Source organism: Syngnathoides biaculeatus, chromosome 17 (genome assembly GCF_019802595.1).
Source record: "Syngnathoides biaculeatus isolate LvHL_M chromosome 17, ASM1980259v1, whole genome shotgun sequence".
In the NCBI taxonomy this organism is placed as follows: Eukaryota; Metazoa; Chordata; class Actinopteri; order Syngnathiformes; family Syngnathidae; genus Syngnathoides; species Syngnathoides biaculeatus.
In genome coordinates, this window is record NC_084656.1 from 22,395,473 (window position 1) to 22,418,048 (window position 22,576).

The 22,576-nt window shown below is 44.2% G+C and overlaps 1 protein-coding gene across 9 annotated transcripts in view; it reads left to right on the plus strand.

Annotated features, from left to right (window-relative positions):
* Positions 1–715: 715 nt before the first annotated feature.
* cdk5rap2 (CDK5 regulatory subunit associated protein 2) overlaps positions 716–22,576 on the plus strand; it is a 42,260-nt gene continuing 20,399 nt past the window's right edge. For 8 of the 9 annotated variants that reach the window (XR_009798999.1, XR_009799000.1, XM_061847695.1 and 5 more), the window contains exons 1-17: positions 12,194–12,409; positions 12,651–12,821; positions 12,910–13,020; positions 13,753–13,890; positions 14,165–14,344; positions 14,435–14,623; positions 15,713–15,904; positions 16,099–16,204; positions 16,326–16,465; positions 16,544–16,660; positions 17,765–17,908; positions 17,998–18,125; positions 18,248–18,387; positions 20,318–20,458; positions 20,553–20,650; positions 21,537–21,623; positions 22,330–22,428. Coding sequence is in view for 7 of the 9 variants with exons in the window: in XM_061847695.1 (XP_061703679.1) it covers positions 12,218–12,409; positions 12,651–12,821; positions 12,910–13,020; positions 13,753–13,890; positions 14,165–14,344; positions 14,435–14,623; positions 15,713–15,904; positions 16,099–16,204; positions 16,326–16,465; positions 16,544–16,660; positions 17,765–17,908; positions 17,998–18,125; positions 18,248–18,387; positions 20,318–20,458; positions 20,553–20,650; positions 21,537–21,623; positions 22,330–22,428 (2,373 nt within the window). In the remaining 2 variants the exon portion in view is untranslated. Of the gene's footprint in view, positions 978–4,976; positions 5,036–5,637; positions 5,703–7,212; positions 7,324–7,524; positions 7,602–7,682; positions 7,804–7,932; positions 8,109–8,179; positions 8,289–8,370; positions 8,425–10,687; positions 10,805–11,804; positions 11,925–12,020; positions 12,114–12,190; positions 12,410–12,650; positions 12,822–12,909; positions 13,021–13,752; positions 13,891–14,164; positions 14,345–14,434; positions 14,624–15,712; positions 15,905–16,098; positions 16,205–16,325; positions 16,466–16,543; positions 16,661–17,764; positions 17,909–17,997; positions 18,126–18,247; positions 18,388–20,317; positions 20,459–20,552; positions 20,651–21,536; positions 21,624–22,329; positions 22,429–22,576 lie in introns of those variants that run through there. The other variant, XM_061847702.1, reaches the window with a different exon arrangement.

Below are 22,576 nucleotides of genomic sequence, written 5' to 3' on the forward strand. Positions count from 1 at the left end.
ATCTGTAACATTGAACAGTTCTACAAAAACAAATGTATGTTGATGTATTTTATGTAAATTGATTGATGTGTGTCCTCTTGAAGCTTGATTTACATTTGGTTTTATTTTTATTTGCTCCCAATTGTAGCCCGCTTGCAATACACGGAATTGACGTTAGGGGTCGCCATTGTTTACGAGTTGACGCGAAATCGAGCTAACAAATTAAAAGTAAAAAATGACTGCATAAGTAAGTTTCTTTCGGCTTGTCCCGTTAGGGGTCGCCACATCAGTATAATACAACACATTCACAAACACAGACGTCCACTTTATTATCATGACTATTCCTATGGGGAAAAAAAATCATTTGAAGGTATTTTTGTCGCCAGAAGACCGTTAGAAAAGAAAATAAAAGGAACAACGGAGCATGTGACTGATGATGCAAAGAGGGAAATTCTTTGTTGACAGGCAATTTGTTTTTTAAAGCTGCTAAGAACCGCCCAGGAATGTTTGTTTTGCCCAATAGTTGATTGGCAGTATCCACCCAGTTACTCGACTCCTTTCCAATTCCTCGAAATTTTCTATACACACAACTCTGATTATCGTTGCACACGGGAAAACAGACATGCTAGTAATATTGTTCACAATTAAAATAAATAAGGTCATGACATCATTTCAGTTCCGTTTTATTTAATATAAAACGGCCTTGCTGTAGCGGAATTCCTCTTTTGATCAGCTATTTCCGACGCTCCTTGAAGGCACCGCCAGTCTCCAACGTGCGCAACGGTGACGTCATCAGTAGCATGATGGCGGTAGCCTGGACTGTTTTGAATCCCGTCCCGCTTTTCCACCATTAAACATTAACTTGTTTTATTTTTTTTTTTCTCTCCCCTACCTAAAATGCTACGCCGCATCTTGGAGGGCATCTCCTAAACCTCAGACACTTCCATGGATTCTGTTGTGGGTGACGACCAGACGCTCCCCGTTGACTTAAACGGAAGGTAAGAAAAGAAAAGGAGAAAAAAAAAATCTGGAGTTTAGCCGGCTAACGTTTAGCATGTCAGGGCTCTGTTTAACACTTGGAAGCGAGGCTAGCCGACGCTAACCAAGTGGGATTCAAGTTTGTTGGGGGCTACGTCTATCAACTGGACTTTACCATATATTTGCTTGCGTTACCAATGCCACGTATTGATAGCGGCGGAGAGCCCCTTGGGTACATTACCCCCCCCCCTGTGCATTTTAAACTTGAACACTCATTAACATTGAGTGCCCTGGCGTGTAGCTAGCGTGCATTGATAACAAGAACACGTTTTTTTTTGTGTTTCCAACACCCATGACCAATATTAATGTTTTTACTAAGGTCCGAGCTGCTAACGCCAATCATGCTGGGTCGAATGCTGATTGGCCGGCACTCCTCGTACGAAGCGGAAATAATCCGTGAATAGAGAGATTTTATTGGTCGCCAAATTGTACACTGACCTCGCTGTCATATTGGATGCAGGAAGGCTTGAAAGATCGGTGGGGGGTTTTGGTTGAACAATATTTGCCCATTAACATCATTTTGCCAACAGTAGTCGATGGCTTTGTGAATATTGAACAGTTTTAACATTTTTTTCCCATCCATTGCCACAAGCAGTACTGTAGTTCCATTTGTATTTATTTAAAACTAAAAAAAAAAAACCCCAATAAATTAAGATAATTGTAAAATTTACTGTTCTTTAAAAAAATCAATATCACATCTGAATTTGTGTCTGTTTTTCATAAATATTGGAATGTTTGTCTTCAATATAAGAGCTTTCTAAACTGCTGAGCAAATCGTGTATACATTTGTTTCCGAGGGGTGAATGACACCTAACTTTTCATATTATATAGATTGGGTGTTAATTCTTGAGTTGAGTTGTACGTTATGCTTTTTTTCCCCCTTCAAGGCTCACTGTTACAAAGAAAAATAACATGAAACAATAATTATAATACAAGCCTTTCTTCTCTTGCATATTCTTTGTGGTTTGAAGTTTTTTTTTTATCATGAGCTTTTGATTGCGTGATTTTTTTCTGGTTTTCATTACTCAGCATAATTTTAGTGACGAGGAAACTCCTTATATGCCGCCAATTGTGTGAAGTTAGAAAAAAGATGATGTAACAAAGATTCTGTAATTTCATTGCATTTGGGCAAGGAAAGCCACAGTCGCGATGGACTTTCAGTCATTTATTGAACGCTACAAACAAACACACAAGTGTAAATGGAGAACAATGAAGTATTTTTCATTGTTTTTATAAAATACACTGCTCGTTGTATTTATGAAAAAATATATAAAAACGGTTTTGGAGGGCCCTGGAACGAGTTCACGTCATTTCAACGAACTGCCATGGTTTAAATTGAGTTACAAGTACCCAATTGATTTCATCAGCGGTCAGATATGCCACATCCAATATGGCGGACGGACTGACCTCACAGGAAGGAGCCAGCCGGGCCATTGAGGCAATCTATGTGAATACATCTGCGAATTCAGGCGCAGTAACATCTCCAGTGATGCACTCACTTGTCACGTTGCTTGTCGTCTTCCCGCTAACTCGCAGCGACATGAGGAGAGTGCGCTGTCCCGGTAGGTCAAACCACCTTCTTTAATTAACGCTGCTTTACGACTACTAGTGCCGCTGCCGTACTAGTGCATCGTTACGCTTCTAGCTCCGTAGAGCTTCCTGGTGTCTACATCTCGTACAAGCATCCTTCTTAACCTTGGCGTCCGTAGGACATCCAGGTGGCGAGTGCGCCGCAGGGGTAATCCAAGACGTTAACCGATAGGCGCGGTGTGAATTACGGCAAATTGTGACACGTTGGGAGACGGCGTTAGGGACTCGGATCAATTGGGAGGGAGGAAAGCGGACCTGCGCTTTGTTGCAAGATGAAAAAGAGGAAGTGCTTTTTTTGTGTGTGTGTGTGTGTGTGTACTGGTTGGCGTGGATGTTTTTGCCAAATTGTGTGACGAAAAGGGCTTGTGTGCTTCCCGCTTTACATTGGTACACTTTAATATGCCATCATGCAGATTCACGAGTGGCGTTTCATATGTTGTTATTGCTTTTTCACGAAATGTGTCACATGCGGTGCTGCGCTTCCTCCACAACTGCACAGGAAGTGTGTGATAGCTAATTTTGAAGTCTTGCTGTCTGTTTTTGACAAAGTATTATTCCTGATTTTTAGGGTTGCAACGTGCAGTTTGGTTTAAAAAAAAAAAAAATTCCAGTACATTTTTGGAAAGTTTCTGAGAAGTTAAGCTCGGGAATTTGGAAAATATTTTCAGTCGGATTTATGGCAATTAATTTGGAGTTTGTGGGTAATTTAATGGGACAGAATCACATTCAAATAATACAAACTATTTTGTTGTTTTCATAAGCAGACATCCATGCAAAATAATACAATTAAAAATCAGAAGTGTACTGCAGCATGTCCACGTAACTTTTATTCCTTTCATATAAAAATTATACAGTATTTTGGGAGCAAAGTTGGCACACTTGGGTGGCGCGGAACTACCTGTACAAAATATACAAAGTAAGATTTCTTTTTTGACAGCTGGGTATCACAGTACCGGTACTTTTTCTGACACTGGTATAGCGTCCAACCCTGATGTAAACATTGAATGATTGTTTTGGATTTTGAAATGTAAAAAGAATTGGGTTGCACTTCAGCTGCGCTCAGTGGTCTTGCACCTTATGAATAATCAGTGATGTGCAAGAGTGAAAAATCATTTTGGAGATAGAATTCTTCTGTTTCTTCCATGCTGACATCAAAGACATCGAAAAATAACAGACTGTAAATTATCCTACAAGCATCTACTGTGGTGGCTTCAGATATGGGTGACTTGATTTTGGCAATCGTGGAAAATTAATCAAAAAAGATACTTCAAGCTGTTTGACTTTGAATGGCACTCCCATTTGAGGTTTACTGTCAAATTAAACATAAAATGAAGAGTTACATCTCGTGCATTTCACATAACAATAGTTTTAACCTCTCAGTCTGCTAGCTTACTGCTAATGCTAATTCGCATCAGGTTCACCACAAATGATACAGCAACGATACGTACGCCGACAATGTAACAGTACTCGTAATATATATCCTTTATACTCTGCAGAACAACTAATATTAGTGCCGTACTGATGAGTTGGGTTCAAGTTGAGGGATGATACGGAATCCAAACACATTGCAATGTGGAACCTGATGATGGCAAGCTCAAGTGGACAACAAAAACACCTGAAACTTCACGTGCGATTTAGTTTTTTTAATTATGCTAACGCTATGTTCATCCGATGAATTGCTAGGCTAACCTGTAAAATAATGAACTCTAAAAATATTTGATAGCTGCAGCCTTGTTGCTCGTAACTGCAAAATCCGGAAGTATTTTTGTCAAATAGAGTGAAGCGTTCTTCTAGAAATGAATCGTGATATACGATGATTCGTGGTATAAACATGAGTCAAAGGAGAAAATATGGAAACTGATTTTAAAGAGATAATGTCGTCGTATTATTAGATCAACGGGGGTCAGGAATTGAGAGTCATGAGCGTGAAAGCAAACACTTGAGCCAAAATCAGTCAAACGAAAGAAAAAAATCACTCAAAAATATAAATTAGTGATAGTAGTACTTAAGTATTGCTGTGGTTGGGCGGATGGGTCGCTCCGCTGTTGTGTTTTTGGCAGGGTGTGACGTGACCCCCATCGCAGTGGTCTTGCTGTCCTCCCACCAAAGCAAAAGTCTTGAATTTGCGAGTCGGCCTGCCACCGGCACGTGCCGCGCTCGGCCATCGCTCTTGAGCTATTTCTGGCCACTGTCCGGAGGGCAGCGTGAAAGCGGCCAGCGTGAGTAATAACATAAAACACAACTCGAAAAAGAAGAGAAGAAGAGGAAAAGAGGCGCGCTACTCTCAGAAACGTGTGGACAGCTGTCACGTGGTGACGCTTTTGATTGGTCGCCCCGCGATTCCTCTCACCAAATGATTTTATCCGCAGCTGCGGCCTTCACGACACGGTGAACGCCGGCGACCCCTTCAGCGCGGACGTCATGACAGGTGAGTCGACGCTTCCCCTTTTTCTTTTTGTTCGCTTTGCCGTTCCCCCGTGTGTCGATGAACGACGGCGCCGTTGTCATCCGTCGTCGCCAAACGCGAGCAAAGCGATCGAGCGCGGGGGTGTAATTAGCCGATCCCGCTGGTAATTCTCTCGTCTAATTGCGACGTGACGGTAGGTACACAAGGTGCACCGACAAAAGATAATAACGCACGCTTTGGATTGACACTGAAGGGCGGTGATATTGATATAGAAAGTATACACACCCCTGTTCAATTGGCAAGTTTTTGTGATATCACAGTTGTGAAATGATTTCTCTTGATCAAATGTTTTATACCACAAAAAAAAAAAAAAAAACTGGCATTTGAAATGCTGTAATATTTGGCCACTCACGGTGCACCGATCCTCCCTCCCTGAATTTTAAAGAAGGCAAATTTGTTCCGGCAACGCAAAGGACAACCGTTTTCTTCGCCTCTTTGGTTGTCAAAATGTAAAAGCCTGCAGTCAAGTTTGGAGGTCGGGCGTTGGTGGGGGGAAATTTGGTTAAAAGAACATTCTGGAAGCAGCGACCCACGGGACTAACGCTTTCTTGTCGTCGCAACAGCGCCGTCGTCTTTTCCCGGCAAGATATCCGGCACCAAAGCCCTCACCATGAAGGACTATGAAAATGTGAGTACTTTGTACACTGGCGTTAGTCGCCTAGTTTTGTTTGTTAGAGTACACAAAAAACAGCAATTTGTGAGTAAGTTGAGAGGTTTAGACTAATTGTGAAAAACTGTACGATTTAGTTACCGTAATTCGCGGCGTACAGAGCGCACCTGGTTTCAAGCCTCACAGAGTACATTTGTAAAGGAAATATATAACATACGCGGCGTATGTATATAAAAGCCGCAAGTGCCCGCATTGAAACACGAGATATTTACAAAGACGGTACACAGAGAATGTTTAACGCTAGCTAGTGCTAACGTGAGCGGTAACATGAGCACCGCGCTTACACTAACAGGGCCGGTTAAAATAAAACTTAAAACTTGCTGGTAAATGTCACTAAGGCACCCCAGTAACACAGCAGCAACACGCTAGCACAGCACTAACGCTAGCGCAGTGCTAACAGGGCCGCAAGCAAGCAAGGTACAGTCAACCCCTGTTTATTACCTAAATATTGAGGGAGCTTCGAAACATATTTTGGAGCTCCTTTTATGCCTCCAACACGTTACAAACATTTAAAATGATTAAAACACACTTAAACTTAATAAAACCTACGCCCATTCTCGTTCTCTCGCTTGCACAGTTATCCAAATTAAAGGGAAAGCGTGCTTACTTCAAACTGTTTGTCACAGTTTTGTCTAAGTGTGACACATACAACAAGAGAGAGAACTTTGAAATCTGCAAATTAACAACCATTTACCGTATTTTCCACACTAAAAGGCGCACCTAAGAGCTGACAGTGCGCGTTATAATTAAGTAAAAGTCACTTTATATTAGCACATATATTCCACCGGTCTCATTCTTACCTTTTCCGCTAGATAGTTGGTTAGTCAGTCAGTTATTTTGCACAAAAACTTCCCAGCACAAATTAGTCAATCGGTCTGACTATACTAGATAGCTAACTAGTTAGCATGTGCAAAGCTATGCTGGTTAGTTAGATCAAGTAAAAATGACAAATCTGATTTCTGCATATCGCAATTTAGGTATTTAGTCACTCTCCATGTTCATCTGCTTTCATTGTGGGTTAAATTGCACTGAATTGAAACCACGTATGGGCATTTGGTGAGGAAGAGGAAGAGAATGTGTGCGGCACGCTCATTCTCAGACATGTCGGCCTCTGTTGCCCAGCTGATGGCTGCACCGTAACACGTTTTATGTACTGGAGGGTCCCAGACTGGATCCCCCCCCCCCGCCCCCCCCCCCAATCTCCCACTTCCAGATGCGCGCCGCTCGCAGCCCCGCGGCACAATGATGCACAGTTGGCCTCGTTTTCTCATTCAAGCATGATGAAGGCCTTCATTCATTTTAACGACACACACTCGTACACAAATACGCCGTTGTTCTGTGCATGTGATTCACTGCTTTTAGTCAGGATATTAGTTAGCGTTAGCTTTCATTGCAAGACGATCCGATCAGGGAAAACAACGACTGGAGAGTCTTGTGATAATAACAATTTGTTTGCTTTTGTTCCCAGCTAATAACTGCGCTGAAAAAGGAGAACTTCAACCTGAAACTGCGCATTTACTTCATGGAGGAGCGCATGCAGCAAAAATGCGACGACTCCACGGAGGAAATATTCAAAACGGTGGCGTACTTACAACCAGACTGTCATACCGCATGCATCGAAAGTTTATTGTAAAACTGAAAAAAATTATTTATTCAAACAGCGTAATGTTCAACCAAAGTCCACACTCATTTAATGCTAACATATGATGGAAATTCCATAGACGGGCTAACAGAAAGAGAAAATAGCAGGAATAAGAGCTGAATTGTTGTCTCGTCACAGAACATTGAGCTGAAAGTGGAGCTGGAGTCCATGAAGCGCGACTTGGCAGAGAAACAAGAGCTGCTGGTTTCTGCCTCGTAAGGGCTTCTCCGCCGTCCAGGTCTGGCAAAATCTGACGCGCGATGATGAGGTCACTCACGTCTGCGAATGTTCGGCAGCAAAGCGCTGGAGAGTCTGTCGGTTCGAGAGACAACGGAGCCGCAGCACAGCGAGGAAGCGCAGAGAGACGTGGACGCGCTACGGGACTCCTTCAACAAGAGGATTGCGGAACTGGAAGACGTGAGTCAAGCAATTCTTGCATTTGTTTATCTCTTTAGAAAGCACATTATCGCCACCTACAGGAGCGGGGGCGTCATCAACCCCAACTCATCAGGTTCTACGAAATTTGTTCCGCTTCTTTCTCGTCAGTGCCTTCGAACAGCTGAAGACGAGGTGGAGAAGATGGCAGCCATCGCTGAGCAGGAGAAGCTGAAAAACATCAACTTGGAGAAGCAGCTCCAATTGGTCGGGCCAGCCGGTCCCGTCACCCCCGCATCTGCTGGGCCCGTGCAAGATCTGCAGCTGGCCCTGCGGGAAAAGGACGAGTAAGCTTAAAGAGCGAGGGCTGACGCTCACATCCGGTTTGGAGATTTTTCAGCATTGTTCTCTCCCTCAGCATCATCGAGCACCTGAAGGTCACGTTGAGGAACCACGAAGCAGAGCGCAATGGAGAGACTGACCCGCCGTCATCTGATCGGGTCAAACAGCTGACGGATGAACTTGAGGTGCGACTTTCTTATGATGGCCAATCTCCCTGTTCTGCTTCCACCGTTTGGCATTGAATCAATTATTTGTTTTGATCTGTAGGCCCTGAGGGACGAACTACTAAGAGAAAAAGAAAAACGAATACCTGACCACCAGGTTGGTGCCTTCCAAATATATTGTACATACTTTTTGTGGCGATACTCTTCACGGCGTTGCTGTTGCCCTCAGCGACAGTCTGCTGTAGGTACTAACACGGCACTTTTACTCAAGTAGCATTTTCCATAAACTGTACTCGTCAGACTACTTTAAATCTGCCGTACTTTTTTTTTACTTTTGCTCGAGTATTTATGTGAAGAAGAATTGTTACAATTATTAACATGCCGTTCGCTACTTTTTATTTATTCATTCTGGCATATAGCAAGGAAGTAATTGTAATTCATATGTAATTGATTGTCTGTACCCGACCTTGGGACACTTTTGCTCACCACTTTGCACGCGGTGGACTCGCCCGTTGAGATGAACTCACGGCCCTGAGTAAAGTCTTGGCGGTGGGTTCCCGGTCAAAGAGTTAAAACCGGATTACCAGGCTGTCTGGAGACATTTATTTATAGGCGTTTATTCATGGCCATCCATATTTACAAAAAAGAAGTCTGTCTTAACACTGGGTTTTACATTTAGCCGCAAACACAGTGCAGTTCTGTTCGTGTGCCGTAACCTGTTCGTCGTGATCGTTGTGCAACGGGGAAGGTTTCACCGGAGGCTTTTCCGTTGGCCTCCTCCGGATTGAGGTGTAATGAGATCTGTGACGACAGTGATTTCTCCAAGACAACTCTCCTAAGTGGATTTTTTTTTTTTTTTTTTAAATACACCGGCAGAGGAAATGCACGCCCACCTAGACGAGGAATCCGTTTGTTTGGACTCTAACGGTCCCCCGCCGAGACGTCTTCAAGCTGATCAAATATATTTGCGACCTGACATCCCCCGGGCAGGTTGTCGAGAGGTGGGCCGGCCGGCTTCAGCCGTAACAAAGATTACTACGGTAACCTCAGGATTTGACCTAATCGACCGCATTGGATAAGAGTAAAACAGAGGCAGGAGCGGGGATTATTTAAGGCTTATGGCTTACAGCGCTCTGTAATCATTCATTCTCTCGAGTGCTTTGCAAAATGTTGGGTCTCGCTTCCGCGGCTGACAGGCGGAGGACCTTTAGAGATTGGCGTTTTGGAAAAATCTGAGATGCGTTGATCGAAGGTGACATGAAGGACTTGTGTCGCGTGTGCAGCGGTCGACTGGTCGGCAACCAGTGTCGCTGGATCTTCAGCTCATCCGCAAAGAGGAAGCTGCAGATCATTTTGTCGCACGTGCTCGGCCGGGAGGTGACTCGCGACGGCCGTGGGGAGTTCCTGTGCGGAAAGTGCGTATTCCAGCTGGAGAAGGTGATCCAGTGCGACGTCAACCTCAGCCAGCTGCAGGAACAGCACAACTGCCAGGTGCAGAAAATACAAGCGGAGAAAGCGCACCTGATCCAGTGCATCGTCCACGTCTACAGTAAAAACAATCCGGACTTTGGGAAGAGCGACGAGGACGGCGCCCACGCCAAGACCCCGCTAAGATTATCGGGGGCAGCCAGTTTCGACGACGAGCCTGCCAGTCTGCTGCCTGATGACGCGCAAACGCCGAGGGAGGGCGTTAATAGTCACCGCATGAGAAGGTGCGTGAGTCTGGATCGACTCGTGAGTAAAGGAGTCTTCCCGGGACGTTCGGGCCTCAAGAAATGGAGGGCGGGATCGGCTGTGGGGCTGGACGGTCCGATGAAGAGCTTTGGTCTGAGGGGCTCGCGGGGAGGCTCTCAGAGCGTGTACCTGGACCTGGTCCACTACAAGGGGTCGTTTCCTAGACACGGATTCAAAGGCCGCTCCGCATCCCTGCAGTCCCTCAATCGGGACTTTGACTCTCCAGAAGCCACGCCACGCAAGACAAAGGTCAGAGAAGCGAAGACGTTTGCCCACAGAAACGTCGCCGCTGATGATCCGTTGGGGAGGGCTCAAGCTAAAGCTCTCCTGCGCAGTTCCTCAAGGCAGCCCTCGGTGATCTCTGACCTGATCCAACTCCTGCGCTGCATCAGCAAGCACGGAGTCTCAGTCCCGGCCGGGAGCCGCATCCCCGTCCTGAAGAGGTTCGGTACTGGCCACTACCATGCCTGTAATAAGCGTGTACGCAGAGAGGCTAAGTGGAAGTCTCTGCATGATCTCACAGAGGAATATGATGATCAATACACGCCTGCTACTGCCGAGGTAGTTCAGTTTGTTCAGTGCCGAGTCCCAACTGTGCGTACTGCCGCTGGTCATAGATATTTGTAGAAGTCAATGGTGGTCATTATCTTCCCTTCTTCTCTTTTACTCCTGAATCTGTTGAAAAGAGCGAGGTTCATCGACTCGAGTCCATCAACAAGCTGCTCAGTGAAGAGCTCGTCCAGGCAAAAAGCATTCACGAGAACCTGACAAAGACGCTGGAAGAAAGCGAGAGTGAAAGCAAGGTACAGTCAACCCCTGTTTATTACCTAAATATTGAGGGAGCTTCGAAACATATGTTGGCGCTCCTTTTATGCCTCCGACACGTTACAAACATTTAAAATGATTAAAACACGCTTAAACTTAATAAAACCTACGCCCATTCTCGTTCTCTCGCTTGCACAGTTATCCAAATTAAAGGGAAAGCGTGCTTACTTCAAACTGTTTGTCACAGTTTTGTCCAAGTGTGACACATACAACAAGAGAGAGAACTTTGAAATCTGCAAATTAACAACCATTTTCCGTATTTTCCACACTAAAAGGCGCACCTAAGAGCTGACAGTGCGCGTTATAATCAGGTGCGCCTTATATATGGATCAATATTGAGCCTTTAGCGCAGCCCATCTAATGGATGCATAACGTAAGCCCAGCCTCTACTGTAGCGTCTATTTTATGCGCCTTATATATGAAAACTGTTTTAGAAGAGGCCAGTCATTGAAGGTGCGCCTTAGAGTGCGGAAAATACGGTAATTTAAGCTAACGAGTCAGCTAACTTAATGCTAGCATATAAGATGAAATACCATAGACAGTCGAACAGAATGAACCAAGTTGTTAAGGTCATTTTAAACATTCCAACAGCTGCGACTTTACCACACGGAGCCACAACACATAGAAAAAACAGAAAATATCAAAATTGTCGGAGGTATATTTTCTCGCTGCCCAGTGGGAACAACAACTATTACAGTAGGTTTTGGGGGACTTTCTCTGTCTTTTCTTGCTCTTAATTTTACTGTATCTCTTCTAGCAGAACTCGGTTGCAACACAATGTGAAGGCGCACAGAACTTTAGATTGCAAAGTACCCGTGTGCTGCAAAAAAACATACCTTGCCAATCTGGTATTAAGTAGGGACACCAACTATTCGCCATGATCGAGCGAGAGAACATTGCACACTGAGATGGCATTCCGACGGGTTTTTCAGTTTTGTGTTACCCCCATTAAAGGTCTGAAATCATGTTTGTGCACAGACTTTGTCAGTAAGGCTGGATGAGAGAGAGAACGAACTCCACGTGGAGAAGAAAAACGGCCTAAAGCGAGACAAAACCATCCAAGGGCTCACGCAGGTCCTCAAGGAAAAAGAGAAAGAGGTGAGATTGTTACACAAACTTTCTTCATCTTCTTTGGAGGCCCAAATCTTATTTTTTCCATGCTTCCCTCTCTCCGTCCCTTTCGCCTTTGCACAGATTGCAGAGCTGTGCAATGAGATTGAGGACCGCGATGATGCTCTCGCCAAAGCTCGGGAGACGGCGCACAAGGTCCAGATGCAGAAATATCAGGCGAGTTGTGTACGATGTTGCTTTGTCCGACCATTCGGAACCTTTCATCTCAGAAACGTGCGTTTTCTCCTTTCCAGGGAGCGGAAGAGCACCAAAGTCTTTTAATGGATAAGCAAACGGAGCTGGTCCAGCTCCAGGGCGAGCACCACGCCAAGGTGCTCGAAGCCCAAAAGCTGCAGCGGGCCGTTGACAGGAGGGAGCAGGAGCTGGCTGACTTGCAGCGGGCGAAGGAGCAGCTCGAGGTGGAGCTGGAAGACCTGCAGCAGCAGAAGAAGAAGGGAGACAAAGCCTTGAATGTGAGACTTGAGCAAAATGAAATGAAAAAACTAAATCCTCTACCTTACCCCCCAATGGGTGAAAATCTACGTCAATATTCCCCAAGCATCGGCCCAATCCGCGGAGCATAAATCCCGACTTGCTTTCATATGTAAAAGCCACTCAAAACAATAACTTGAAAATTTGAAACATAATGCGAGTGCCAGGATATCAGCAGGGATTCACTGTGTGCAAATATTGTCTTCCTCGCGCCCTCAAAAGGATCTGAACAACCAGCTGAAAAAGCTGAGCAGCGAGATCGGGGAGCGGGAAAGTTCTCTGGAGGAGCATTACCAGGAGCTCTTGCATCAAACCCAACGAAAAGTGCAGGCCCACGAAGTCACCATCCAGCGGCTCACGTCCACCTTGGCCGATAAAGAGCAGCAGTTACTGGTGACGTTGCAGTGTGAATTACAAAAAAAGAAAAATTCAAATTGATGCGTTATTGTAGTGCCTCTTTCTCTTCTGTTTGTTCTTTTAGGAGTACATAAACATGGTCAGGGAGTTTGAGGAAAAGAAGAGCCCGCCGGGAAATGATGGGATGCTTGCAAAGCTGCGCCAACGGCTGAAAGAAAAAGAGAAAGCGTTGGAGGTGAGCGTTTTGTCACCAAAACTTCTAATTATTATTATTATTATTATTATTTTATTTTATTTTTTTTTCCGAAGTGACTGGACTTGCACTTTTTTTAGATACGATCCTCTGTCCATACAGTTTTGTCTTAGAAGTCAATGGATTTGACAAAAAAGTAGGAGTTTGGCAGATGGTGAAAAAAATCTTCAAAAAAGAAGCTTTAAGCTACTTATTGCTGCTCCCGGTTCAGGTTTGCTGTCAAGCTATACATAAAAGAGAGAATTACACGCTGTGTATTTAAAATAACCACATAGCTTAGTCTTTAAGTCCACTATCTTAAACTCATTGGCATATCTTCTTTATCCTCTGTGATGAATGGCTAATATTACTGCCGTACTGAGGAGCGGAGACATTCTGTATTGTACTGTCGCCAAGTGGCCAAGGCGCACAGCAGAAGGAGCAGCACAACGTCCATTGAAATAAAGCAAAAAGTGTGGCAAGAATGTTAGCTATAGCATTACTGTATTTATGTATTAAAAATACATCACTTTTTTTTTTTTTTTTTTTTTTTGAAGGGTGGCTTGAGCATTAATTTCATAGGAAAAGATGAGTTGAAATAGAAGTGTTTTTGATTTTCATACGTGGTCTCTGAATAAATTCAACGCCTGTCTCAAGGCACCACAGTTTTTTTTTTTTTTTTTTTTTTTTTTGTTTTTTTTTTTTTTGACGGTTTTCATCCCCACCGACTCACAGCAAGCGTTGGACGAGAGATTTGTGGCCATTGAGGAGAAGGACAATGAAATCCACCAGCTGCAGCTGTCGCTCAGGGAGAAGGAGAGAGATCTCGAGAGGCTCAATAACCTGCTGTCACATAACGAGGAAACTATTAATGTGAGTAAAGGAAAAATCTGACATAGTGCTGCAGTTCCCTCACATCAATTGCTCACAGATAATTTTGCGACCAAGCTAAAATCCTAATAAAGATCTCAGCGTATCACAGCTCGCAAACCTTGAAGGTGGCATATGCATTTATTTCACAATTTAATAAAGTTAATTATGACATGACTCGTCCAGGAATTGTTTAGTATGTACAAGCAATTAAAAGGTCAATTTTACTTGGGTCCCCATAATATCCAAATCACTTTTCCCGCTCATGTCCCGGCAGAGTTTTGACAGCTTGATCAAGGAGAAGGATGTGGAACTGCAGCACCTCGCAAACACACTGAAGAACCTGCAAAGGGCCAAACAAGATGTGGAGGACAACCTGAACAGGACCCTGAGGGAAAAAGACGCCATCATCGGCCAGCTACAGCTCTCCCTCGATGGCAAGACCAAAGAACTGGAGGTCAGTCTCAAGCCTCTTTAAACGGAGCCATAAAGAAATTTGCACAATGTTTGTCATCCTTAAAAACGTCAACCTCCCACTTTTGTGCAGGAAATGTCCGAATCGGCGCCGAGCAAGTCGCAAAGTTCCGACTTGGCCGAGCAGATGGGCCAGAAGTTGAAGCTGAAGGAAGCGATGCTGGCTGAGGCTTTGAACGCCAGGGAAAGGCTTGTGGCCGACAACGAGGGCGCCGTGGAAGGGCTGCTGGCGACGATTAATAGCAAGGATCAACTCATCAAGGTCGGCTGCCGGGAAAAAAATACACACTGCCTTGCTTAACAACATTCGAGTTTGAACATTCAGACGCACAAGCAGACTGCGGTGTTGGTTTAATTTCTCGGCGTTCTTTGTGAGGAGAGATGGTCACCGCTTATGAACGTAACAATGGAAAAATGGAGCGATATTGTGAACAATTAAAGAGACAAATGTAACTTGGTAGAAAGTAGGAAAGCATCTGAGCGATCCTTGAAAAAACAAATTTATTCCTTGAAAAATTACTTTATTAAAGTAAGAATGCTTTTATCCTCAATAAATAAGACTTGTTTTTCTTTTGAAAATGGGCAAAAAAAGTCCTCAAAATGTATGACTTTCTGCTACAAAATCATACCTGTCAAACATATGGGTAAAAAGTAACAACCCATTAAAAATTGGTAAAGAAATCCAAATACCTATTCTAAATTTAGTGGGACAAATGTTGCTATATTAATAAAATGGGAAAATGTACATTTCAACTTAATGCACACAGCGGTTCTATATTATAAACATAGTTTATTTACGCAATTTCTGTATGTAACTTTTTTCTTTTAAAAACACTTCAGACAAGAGTAGAAAACGTTTGACCAAACCTTTTCAAGCGAGTTCTGCGTGGTTATATCGATTTATGAAACATGCTAGCTTGCGCCGTGTGTGTCAGTGTTGAGCCAGCGAGTGACAACAAAAAGAAAAATTGATAATAATAATAGTAGTCAGACAAAAAAAAAGTTTTTTACACCCTCACCTCCAGAAAACGCACTTTTAAAAAAAAAAAAAAGCAATGCATTTGTACTAAATAAATAATTTACACCCTTGAAATATTGGGATTTATTTCCTGAATTAAAAAAAAAAAACATTCTTAAAGAAAAATAAACACAATGCTTATACAAGAGAAAGCTGAAAGCCATTTTGAGGATTTAAAGGTTAAATAAAACTAAAGGATGAGGATAGAAAAGGAAGAATGAGGGACTAAGATGAAAAAAAATGCAAATTGTTTGTAAGTAGAATGTTCTCCTAAATTGACAGTGGCGGTTGTCTTGCTTTGGCTCATCTTTTTTGGGGGGGGGATTTCTCCAGGAGTCCGCTGAGCACTACAATCGCATGCTGTCCGAACGCTCCCAGGAGATCCAGGAGCTGCGGAGGCAGCTCTCTGAGCGGCAACAGCAACTTACCGCCGCTGAGAGGCAAAGCTCCACGGCGGTTCAGAAAGACTCCTTGGAAACCGCCAAGCTCAGACAGCTCGTCGCTGAAAAAGACAGCATCATCGACGTAAGACCCCCCCCCAGGGATAAAACGCGCTCTCCACTGTAAAATGTGCTTTACTTGAAAGCCCAAGAAGGAAGTGAATGAAATCAGAACGCAGACAGGGCTGTTAATCCCTGTTGTCCTCCATTTTGACTCGTTTTAAATCCTGCTCAAGATTTTAAGTTTGATTTGTGGCTGTTGATTTCCCCCCCCCCCAGAGGCTTCTCCAACGTGGTCAGGAGACGTACGACAAGGAGCCAGATTACGTGCTAGATCTGAGACAAACCATCCAGATCATGCAGGAGAAGTTGGACGGGCAAGAAGGTGAGGCCCCTCCCCTTGTCTCTCAGGCCCGATGTCAGCTAATTTCTGGCGTTTTTGTGCGAATAAAGTTATGACAGGTTTTGTGCCGCTTTTCATTCATATTTTTTCCGCTGCACTGTAGCCGAACGCTCCAGGAGGAACAGCGACGAGAGCGTGGAGAGCATTCCAGTCTCCAAGAAGACAGTCGTGGTCCTTAAGAAAGAGCTGGCACAGAAAACTGAGGCTCTCAACAAAGCACTGAAGAGAGAGAACCAACTGAAGGTCTGGTTCATCTTCGTCACCTGGATGCTGTTTTTTTTCTTGCTCTGTCTAATTTCTGGAGTTACTTTGTCCACTTAGATGTCTCTGGCGGAGCTCCAGTCGTTGCTTTCCGAGCTGGAGGGACGCAGCGAAGGCCAGGCTGCCAATATTGAGTCCCTGGTCGCCACCCTGGAGACCAAGGATGAGATCATCCATGTAAGAAGTCACATCTTCTTCTTCTTATTATTATTATTATTATTATTATTGTTGCAACTTCGTAGGGTTGCAAAGGGGTGGGGAATTTCTTGAATATTTCCACAGGTGGATGAATAATCTAGGGCAGGGGTGCCGGTCGATCGCGACGGCATGCCGGGGGAAAAAAAAAAAAAAAGACTTCAGCCGTATTTTTCTGACTTTTTGTGCAAACAACGACACACGCTGGTCAGCGAGTTCCCCCACTATTTTAAGCCCTTGCTTTTTTCTTAAAGTGAAGAAATGTTGTCAAACATGAGTATGGATGCTGGAGCAAAGAAGAAGACAAAAACATATCACTTTCATACGGAATGGCAGGTCGACTTTTTTCTTTTCCACGATGTCATTTTCGAAGTGCGTTTGCCTCATGTCGTGAAATGTGGAGCGGCATTTTCGAACTGTCCATGGAAAATACGACGCACCGACATTCCGCCAAAAAGCGAACTGATCATTAACGAGAACTCAGATAGTTAAAAAAAAAAATTTCATAGTTATGTTGTGGTATGCAATATTGCCTCATGCAGTTATGCAAGGCACACGAACATACATTTCCACATAAAGAATCCTCAATACACTTAAATATGTTTTGCATTTTTATAGTGGGTAGATCTTTGTGACTTGGTCATTCTATTAAAAAAAAAAATATCGATTGCGAGAGGCTGGCTGGTTGAAAAGTGCATCTGGGAATTTAAGAAATATTACAATTTGGAAATTTTCCATTAAAATGTTAGAGTAATTTAAAGAGTTTGTAGGTGGGGGCTGTTGCTGCAACGAACGGGGGGTCAAGGTGGGGCATCGCAGGGACCGCCGTGGAGAAAGCAAGCGGCAGACGATTAATCGGAACCGGAAGCCTTCACGTGTACGTGCACGCCTTTATGTGCACATGCGCAGTGACATGTCAGAAGAGGACAGGACTGCTCACACCGACGTATTCGCCACTTAATCAAGTGACGAGATGGACGATAGGCCGACGTCACGATCGACCTTAACCGCCTCGGAGAACGACTGGTCGATGCACTGGGGGCCCCCGGTCTCAGCTTTTGCCTTTGCTTCGTGCCCTCTGAGCAGGACCTCCAGCGGCGTCTCTGCCAACCAGGGGACACTCAGGGCGATCCCGCCCAGGATCAGGTCGTCGGCAGCAGCATGGATCGATTGCCTTCGGGGCTCCCTCAAAGAGAGACGACCATGATCGGCGGGGACAGCCAGCAAGAAGTAAAACCAAAAAAAAAAACTTAAAACACTTTTCTGGTTGTCAAATGCACAATAGATAATGGCTTTATGTTTTTTTGTTTTTTTTTTGGGGGGGGGATTTTCAGGCACTGCCCAGCCTGGTTGCTTTGCAGCAGGAGCACAAGGCTCTCAACAAAGCTCTGAGGGCCGAGCAGCAGCTCTACTCCAGCCTGGTTCGGACTGTGAAGGAGCAGGACAGGTGGGCTTTCTATCGGGTTTTTCTATAAATTAGAACTGCAACTGCCTATTATTATTATTCTTAATCATCCAATAAAAAGTGCAGGCTCAAATGGTAAGAAAATGTGCCTTTTATGTTTGCAGCGCCCAACGTCTCCACGCTCTGCAGCTGGAGCTGACGGCGGTGCAGCTCCTCAGGCAGCAGCTGGAGGACGGCGTCAAAGCCAACGAGGAGCTCAGGGACGACTTGGAGAGGGAGCTAGACAGAGCCAAAGTCAGAGAAGGTGCCGTGCGAACGCATGAGGGTCCTTCGTGATCTCCTTATTGTATCAATGGTGTCGCTAGGAACCCAACCAAACTGAAGTGCTGCTAGGAAATAAGTTTAGTGACCACGTGGGAAATACAAATACACAGACACAACCAATCATCTTGTCTGTCCACTGTTATTCCAAGCGGCGTTTGCTTTCGCTAACGAGATCCGAGCCCCTCTTCAATTCACCATGTGTCTGTGTCCCATCTGTCTGCTTTTCATCATCATCATCACTTGCTCCTTTGCATGCTGATTTGATATTTCTCTTTCTCTTGTCTGTCACTATTTACGTCGCATTTTCATTACCCGTGCTGGTCTCTGTTCTTTTTGTTGAAGAAAATGTGAATAAAATCTTCCGTTGGTCCATCTTTGGGTTTCTCACTCTTGGCATGCATGTGTGCTTGTTCAACCCCCCATTAAACCGTTTTGTCTGTCTCTGCTGATTACGTCACGCCTCCGCGGGTATTAATGCGGCCGACACGACCATCTGCCACGTTAAATTAGTTTCATCAGAAATCGGATAAATGTGTTGTTACATCACAAAGCAAACCGGTTTGTTCGTCTAAGTACGACGACTCTTCCCTCTCCTAATCTCCAGTCGGGTCAGGGCATGACGTCGAGAGTGATTGGAAGTGTCTCCCTGCACTCAGGTCGTCCTTCGTGTCCTGTTATTTAAGAATTGGCCCACAAGTGTGCGCGCGTGTGTCCCAACACATCAGTTGTCATTGCACAGAGCGGTAGGCAGGTGTAAAAAGTAGGTCACCTGTATCCAACAAGCAGCTCTAACCAATGACAACTGACATTTGCACAATTCCCCATGAAGACTCCTCAATGTAAATTTTGTATTTCCAAGCTTTTCCATGTTTATATGAGGTGTCTCCAAATTGTTCCTGTTGAGTGCTTTCTCTTCATCCACTTCTTTTGCTCTCAGATCTCATTTAATAGTATTTGTGTTCCAGTTTCCTGTACTTCCACCTGCATCACTCGTCTTCCAACGTTCTGTTCTTTTCATTTCATCCAAACTTGGATTCCCATCACTAACGCCCCACCCCAGATGTATTTTTTTTACCCTCCACTCTCGAGAAGATATTTGCATCCTCCTTTCTCGGGTTCCTCTTTTCTCTGCTACGTATACAATGTTGTCCAGATAGAAAACACACCACGGCATTCATCTCATTCAAGTTCAGTCCAAAAAGAAAAAGTAAGTGGGCCTGAGACTTGTTGGAGTCCAAGACTTACTTGAAATTTCTCCCACTGTCTCATTCTCACACTCTCGTTCTCTGCGCGCCGTCGTAGGCCTCGTGGCATATATGGAAATACACATGTTTAATCCCATGTATAATAATATAAAACAACCAATCAAGGGTTTATCTCGCCTCTTGCCTGAGGTCATTTGGGATCGGCTCCAACGGGCTTGTGGTAGAGAGCAGCGATTATACATGAGTACAGTGGAATATTTCTAATCGAAGCTACTGTAATATACATCGTTATCCAAAAAGTATAAAGTTTAGGATATTTTTATGTTCGAATAGTTTGTGGTGAGCGACACAGTGGATGACTAATTAGACTGTTTGCCTCACAGTTCTGAGAACCAAATCCCAGCCCCGCCTGTGTGCAGTTTGCATGTTCTCCCCGTGCCTGCGTGGGTTTCCTCCGGGTTGGCACTCCGGTTGACCTCCCACATCCCAAAGATATTTATTCACTGAAGACTCTAAATTGCCCTTAGGTGTGTTGCTCGTTTGTTTTTCACGTGCCCTGCGATTGGCTGGGAACATGTTCAAGATGTACCCAGCCTCCTGCTCGAAGGTAGCTTGTGATGTGCTCTAGTACTCCCGTGAACCTTGTGAGGATAAGCAGCTCATATAATGAGTCGATAGTTTATGACGCTCAATGTCCATGTTCAGGTGTGCGCGTGGTCGATCCCAAAGAACTGGAGAGCGTTCAGCATCAGCTCGAAGACGCCCAGCGCTGGAATGCCTCCTTGCAGGCCCGCTTTGGGGCCATCCAGAACCGCGGTGGTGGAGTGGGCGGGGCCAATGACTGCGGTATAAACTGGAAATTCATCTTTTGCTGTGTGTTTTGTCAGAAATTTTGCTGAACGTCGTGTCGTTTTTTTTTTTTTTTTTTTTTTGCCTCCAGGAGACTCGCTGAGCTTCGCCGGAGACCAAACGTCTTACATGAGTATCTGTGCGGGCGAGGGGCACGACGACCGATCGCATCAGGAGCTCAGACAGAAGGTGAATTCATTTCATGGAGATACAACTGGAAAATCAATAAATATAGAGAAATCCCAATAATAGGTTCCAGGCCCACCCACAGGAGGTGAAAATATGCGGTTTATAGTGACATAACGGACATGAGCAGAGATTTTGTTACTCAAAGAGCAACACCACATACAAACAGACCATAAAATTACACTCTCAGGCCCATATTCTGTTTTGCTCTTCTTGCTGTTAATTATTCTGCGTTTCTCTCATAGGTCAGGTGTTACCTTGCATTTTGTGGCACTCCACTGACAGGGTGCACAACTTTAGCATTGAAAAATCTGGGATATGTATAAAAATCCAGTTGCAGCCAGATGTTTACATACAGTGCAAAAACAAAACTCCATTTTTTTTTTTTATTGTCTCATTGTCTGAAGTCAAATCAGACTAATGCTCTCTTGTTTCCAGCCAGTTCAGATCACCAGGAATTTTTAATTAGTTAAGTGCTACAATAATGAGAGAGATCAATTCTTCGAGAATTTTATATCGTTTTCTTCCCGGTCAAATGTTTACATACACAAAAAATGGAAGACCAGAGGATGAGGTCATGGCTGTGGAAGCTCCTGATAGGTTAACTGACATGTATTTTAAGGTATCACATTTCAAACACGAAGAATTTCTCTCTCATTATTGTGGCATTTAGTAACATTAAATAATTTGGGCGATCCTGATTGACCCGAAACAGGAGAGGTTTAGTCTGATATGACTTCAGACAAAAAATAAAAGAAATGTGTGTTATTCCACAGTGTAGGTAAACGTCTGGCTTCAGCTGTACGCGAATGGAAAAAATGCACTGTAGTCGACAAACACTGTACTGTATTGTATACATTGTCTCATAAAGTTTCTCCGTGTCCATCAGGTACTCGAGCTGCAGGACTGCGTCAATAAGCTCCAGGCTCAAAACAAGGAGGAGAAAACCGCGGCCAGCGCTCGTCCCTGGAAACAGGTTGGAGGCCAAAAAAGAAATAACTTTCTCACTTACTGTATGCCACACTCGGACTCCTGTTTTCTTAATAATTAGCGCGAGTGTGTACAGGTTTCACAAAAATACTCACTGCCATCTTAACAGCCTCCTTTTAGAAGCTCCCCTCTGACCTTTGAACCTGGCTTAACCTCTCTTGTCTCTACCCTCTTAATATGCTACATTCGAGAAAATATGTGGGGAATATCAATATCATTACATGAATACATAAAGTAAGTACACTTCATAAAAAAAGCTCATTTCTTCATATTGACTTTTATTATGTTTATTTACAATAGTGATTTTTCTCTTTTTTATTAAACACATGTAAGAGAAAGTAACGTTTATGCTGTACCTCGTCAACTCCAAGTGGGATGTCTGCTACTTCTCAGCGGTCTCGAATGCAGCATTGTATTTCTTATTTCCTTTTACAATTGTGTGTCTTTTGCCTGTTCAACGTAGATAATCTCCTCCTGACTCTTTCCGCCATTGTTCCTAACCAAGCCTGTCTCTCTATCTCTGTGTCCCACAAAATGGTCTCTCTTCGCCATGCCACATTAGACACGTCACGCCATCCCGCTGTCGCTTTGCACACTTTTTTGCATTCTTTTGCCTCATTGAGTTGTATTCCTTTGTTTTTTTTTTCACGAGCCATGTGTGTCATATTCGCCTCACACCCCCATTATTGTAGCAAACGGACACCGCGACGATTACGGAGGTGCCACCTGGAGATGATCGGATGCGCCAATCTCAGGATCAAGCGACTCAGACGGATGTCCCTCCGGGGCAGGTATGTTTCGAAGAAGCCACCTTGTTGCCATATTGCTTAAAATGGCTCATGTAACTTGAATATGGCACAATTCAAGTGAGAAATCTTTATGGGATCATTTACTCTGACCTGAATTTTGAAGCCGAGAAGGGAGGCAAAATGAGAGGCG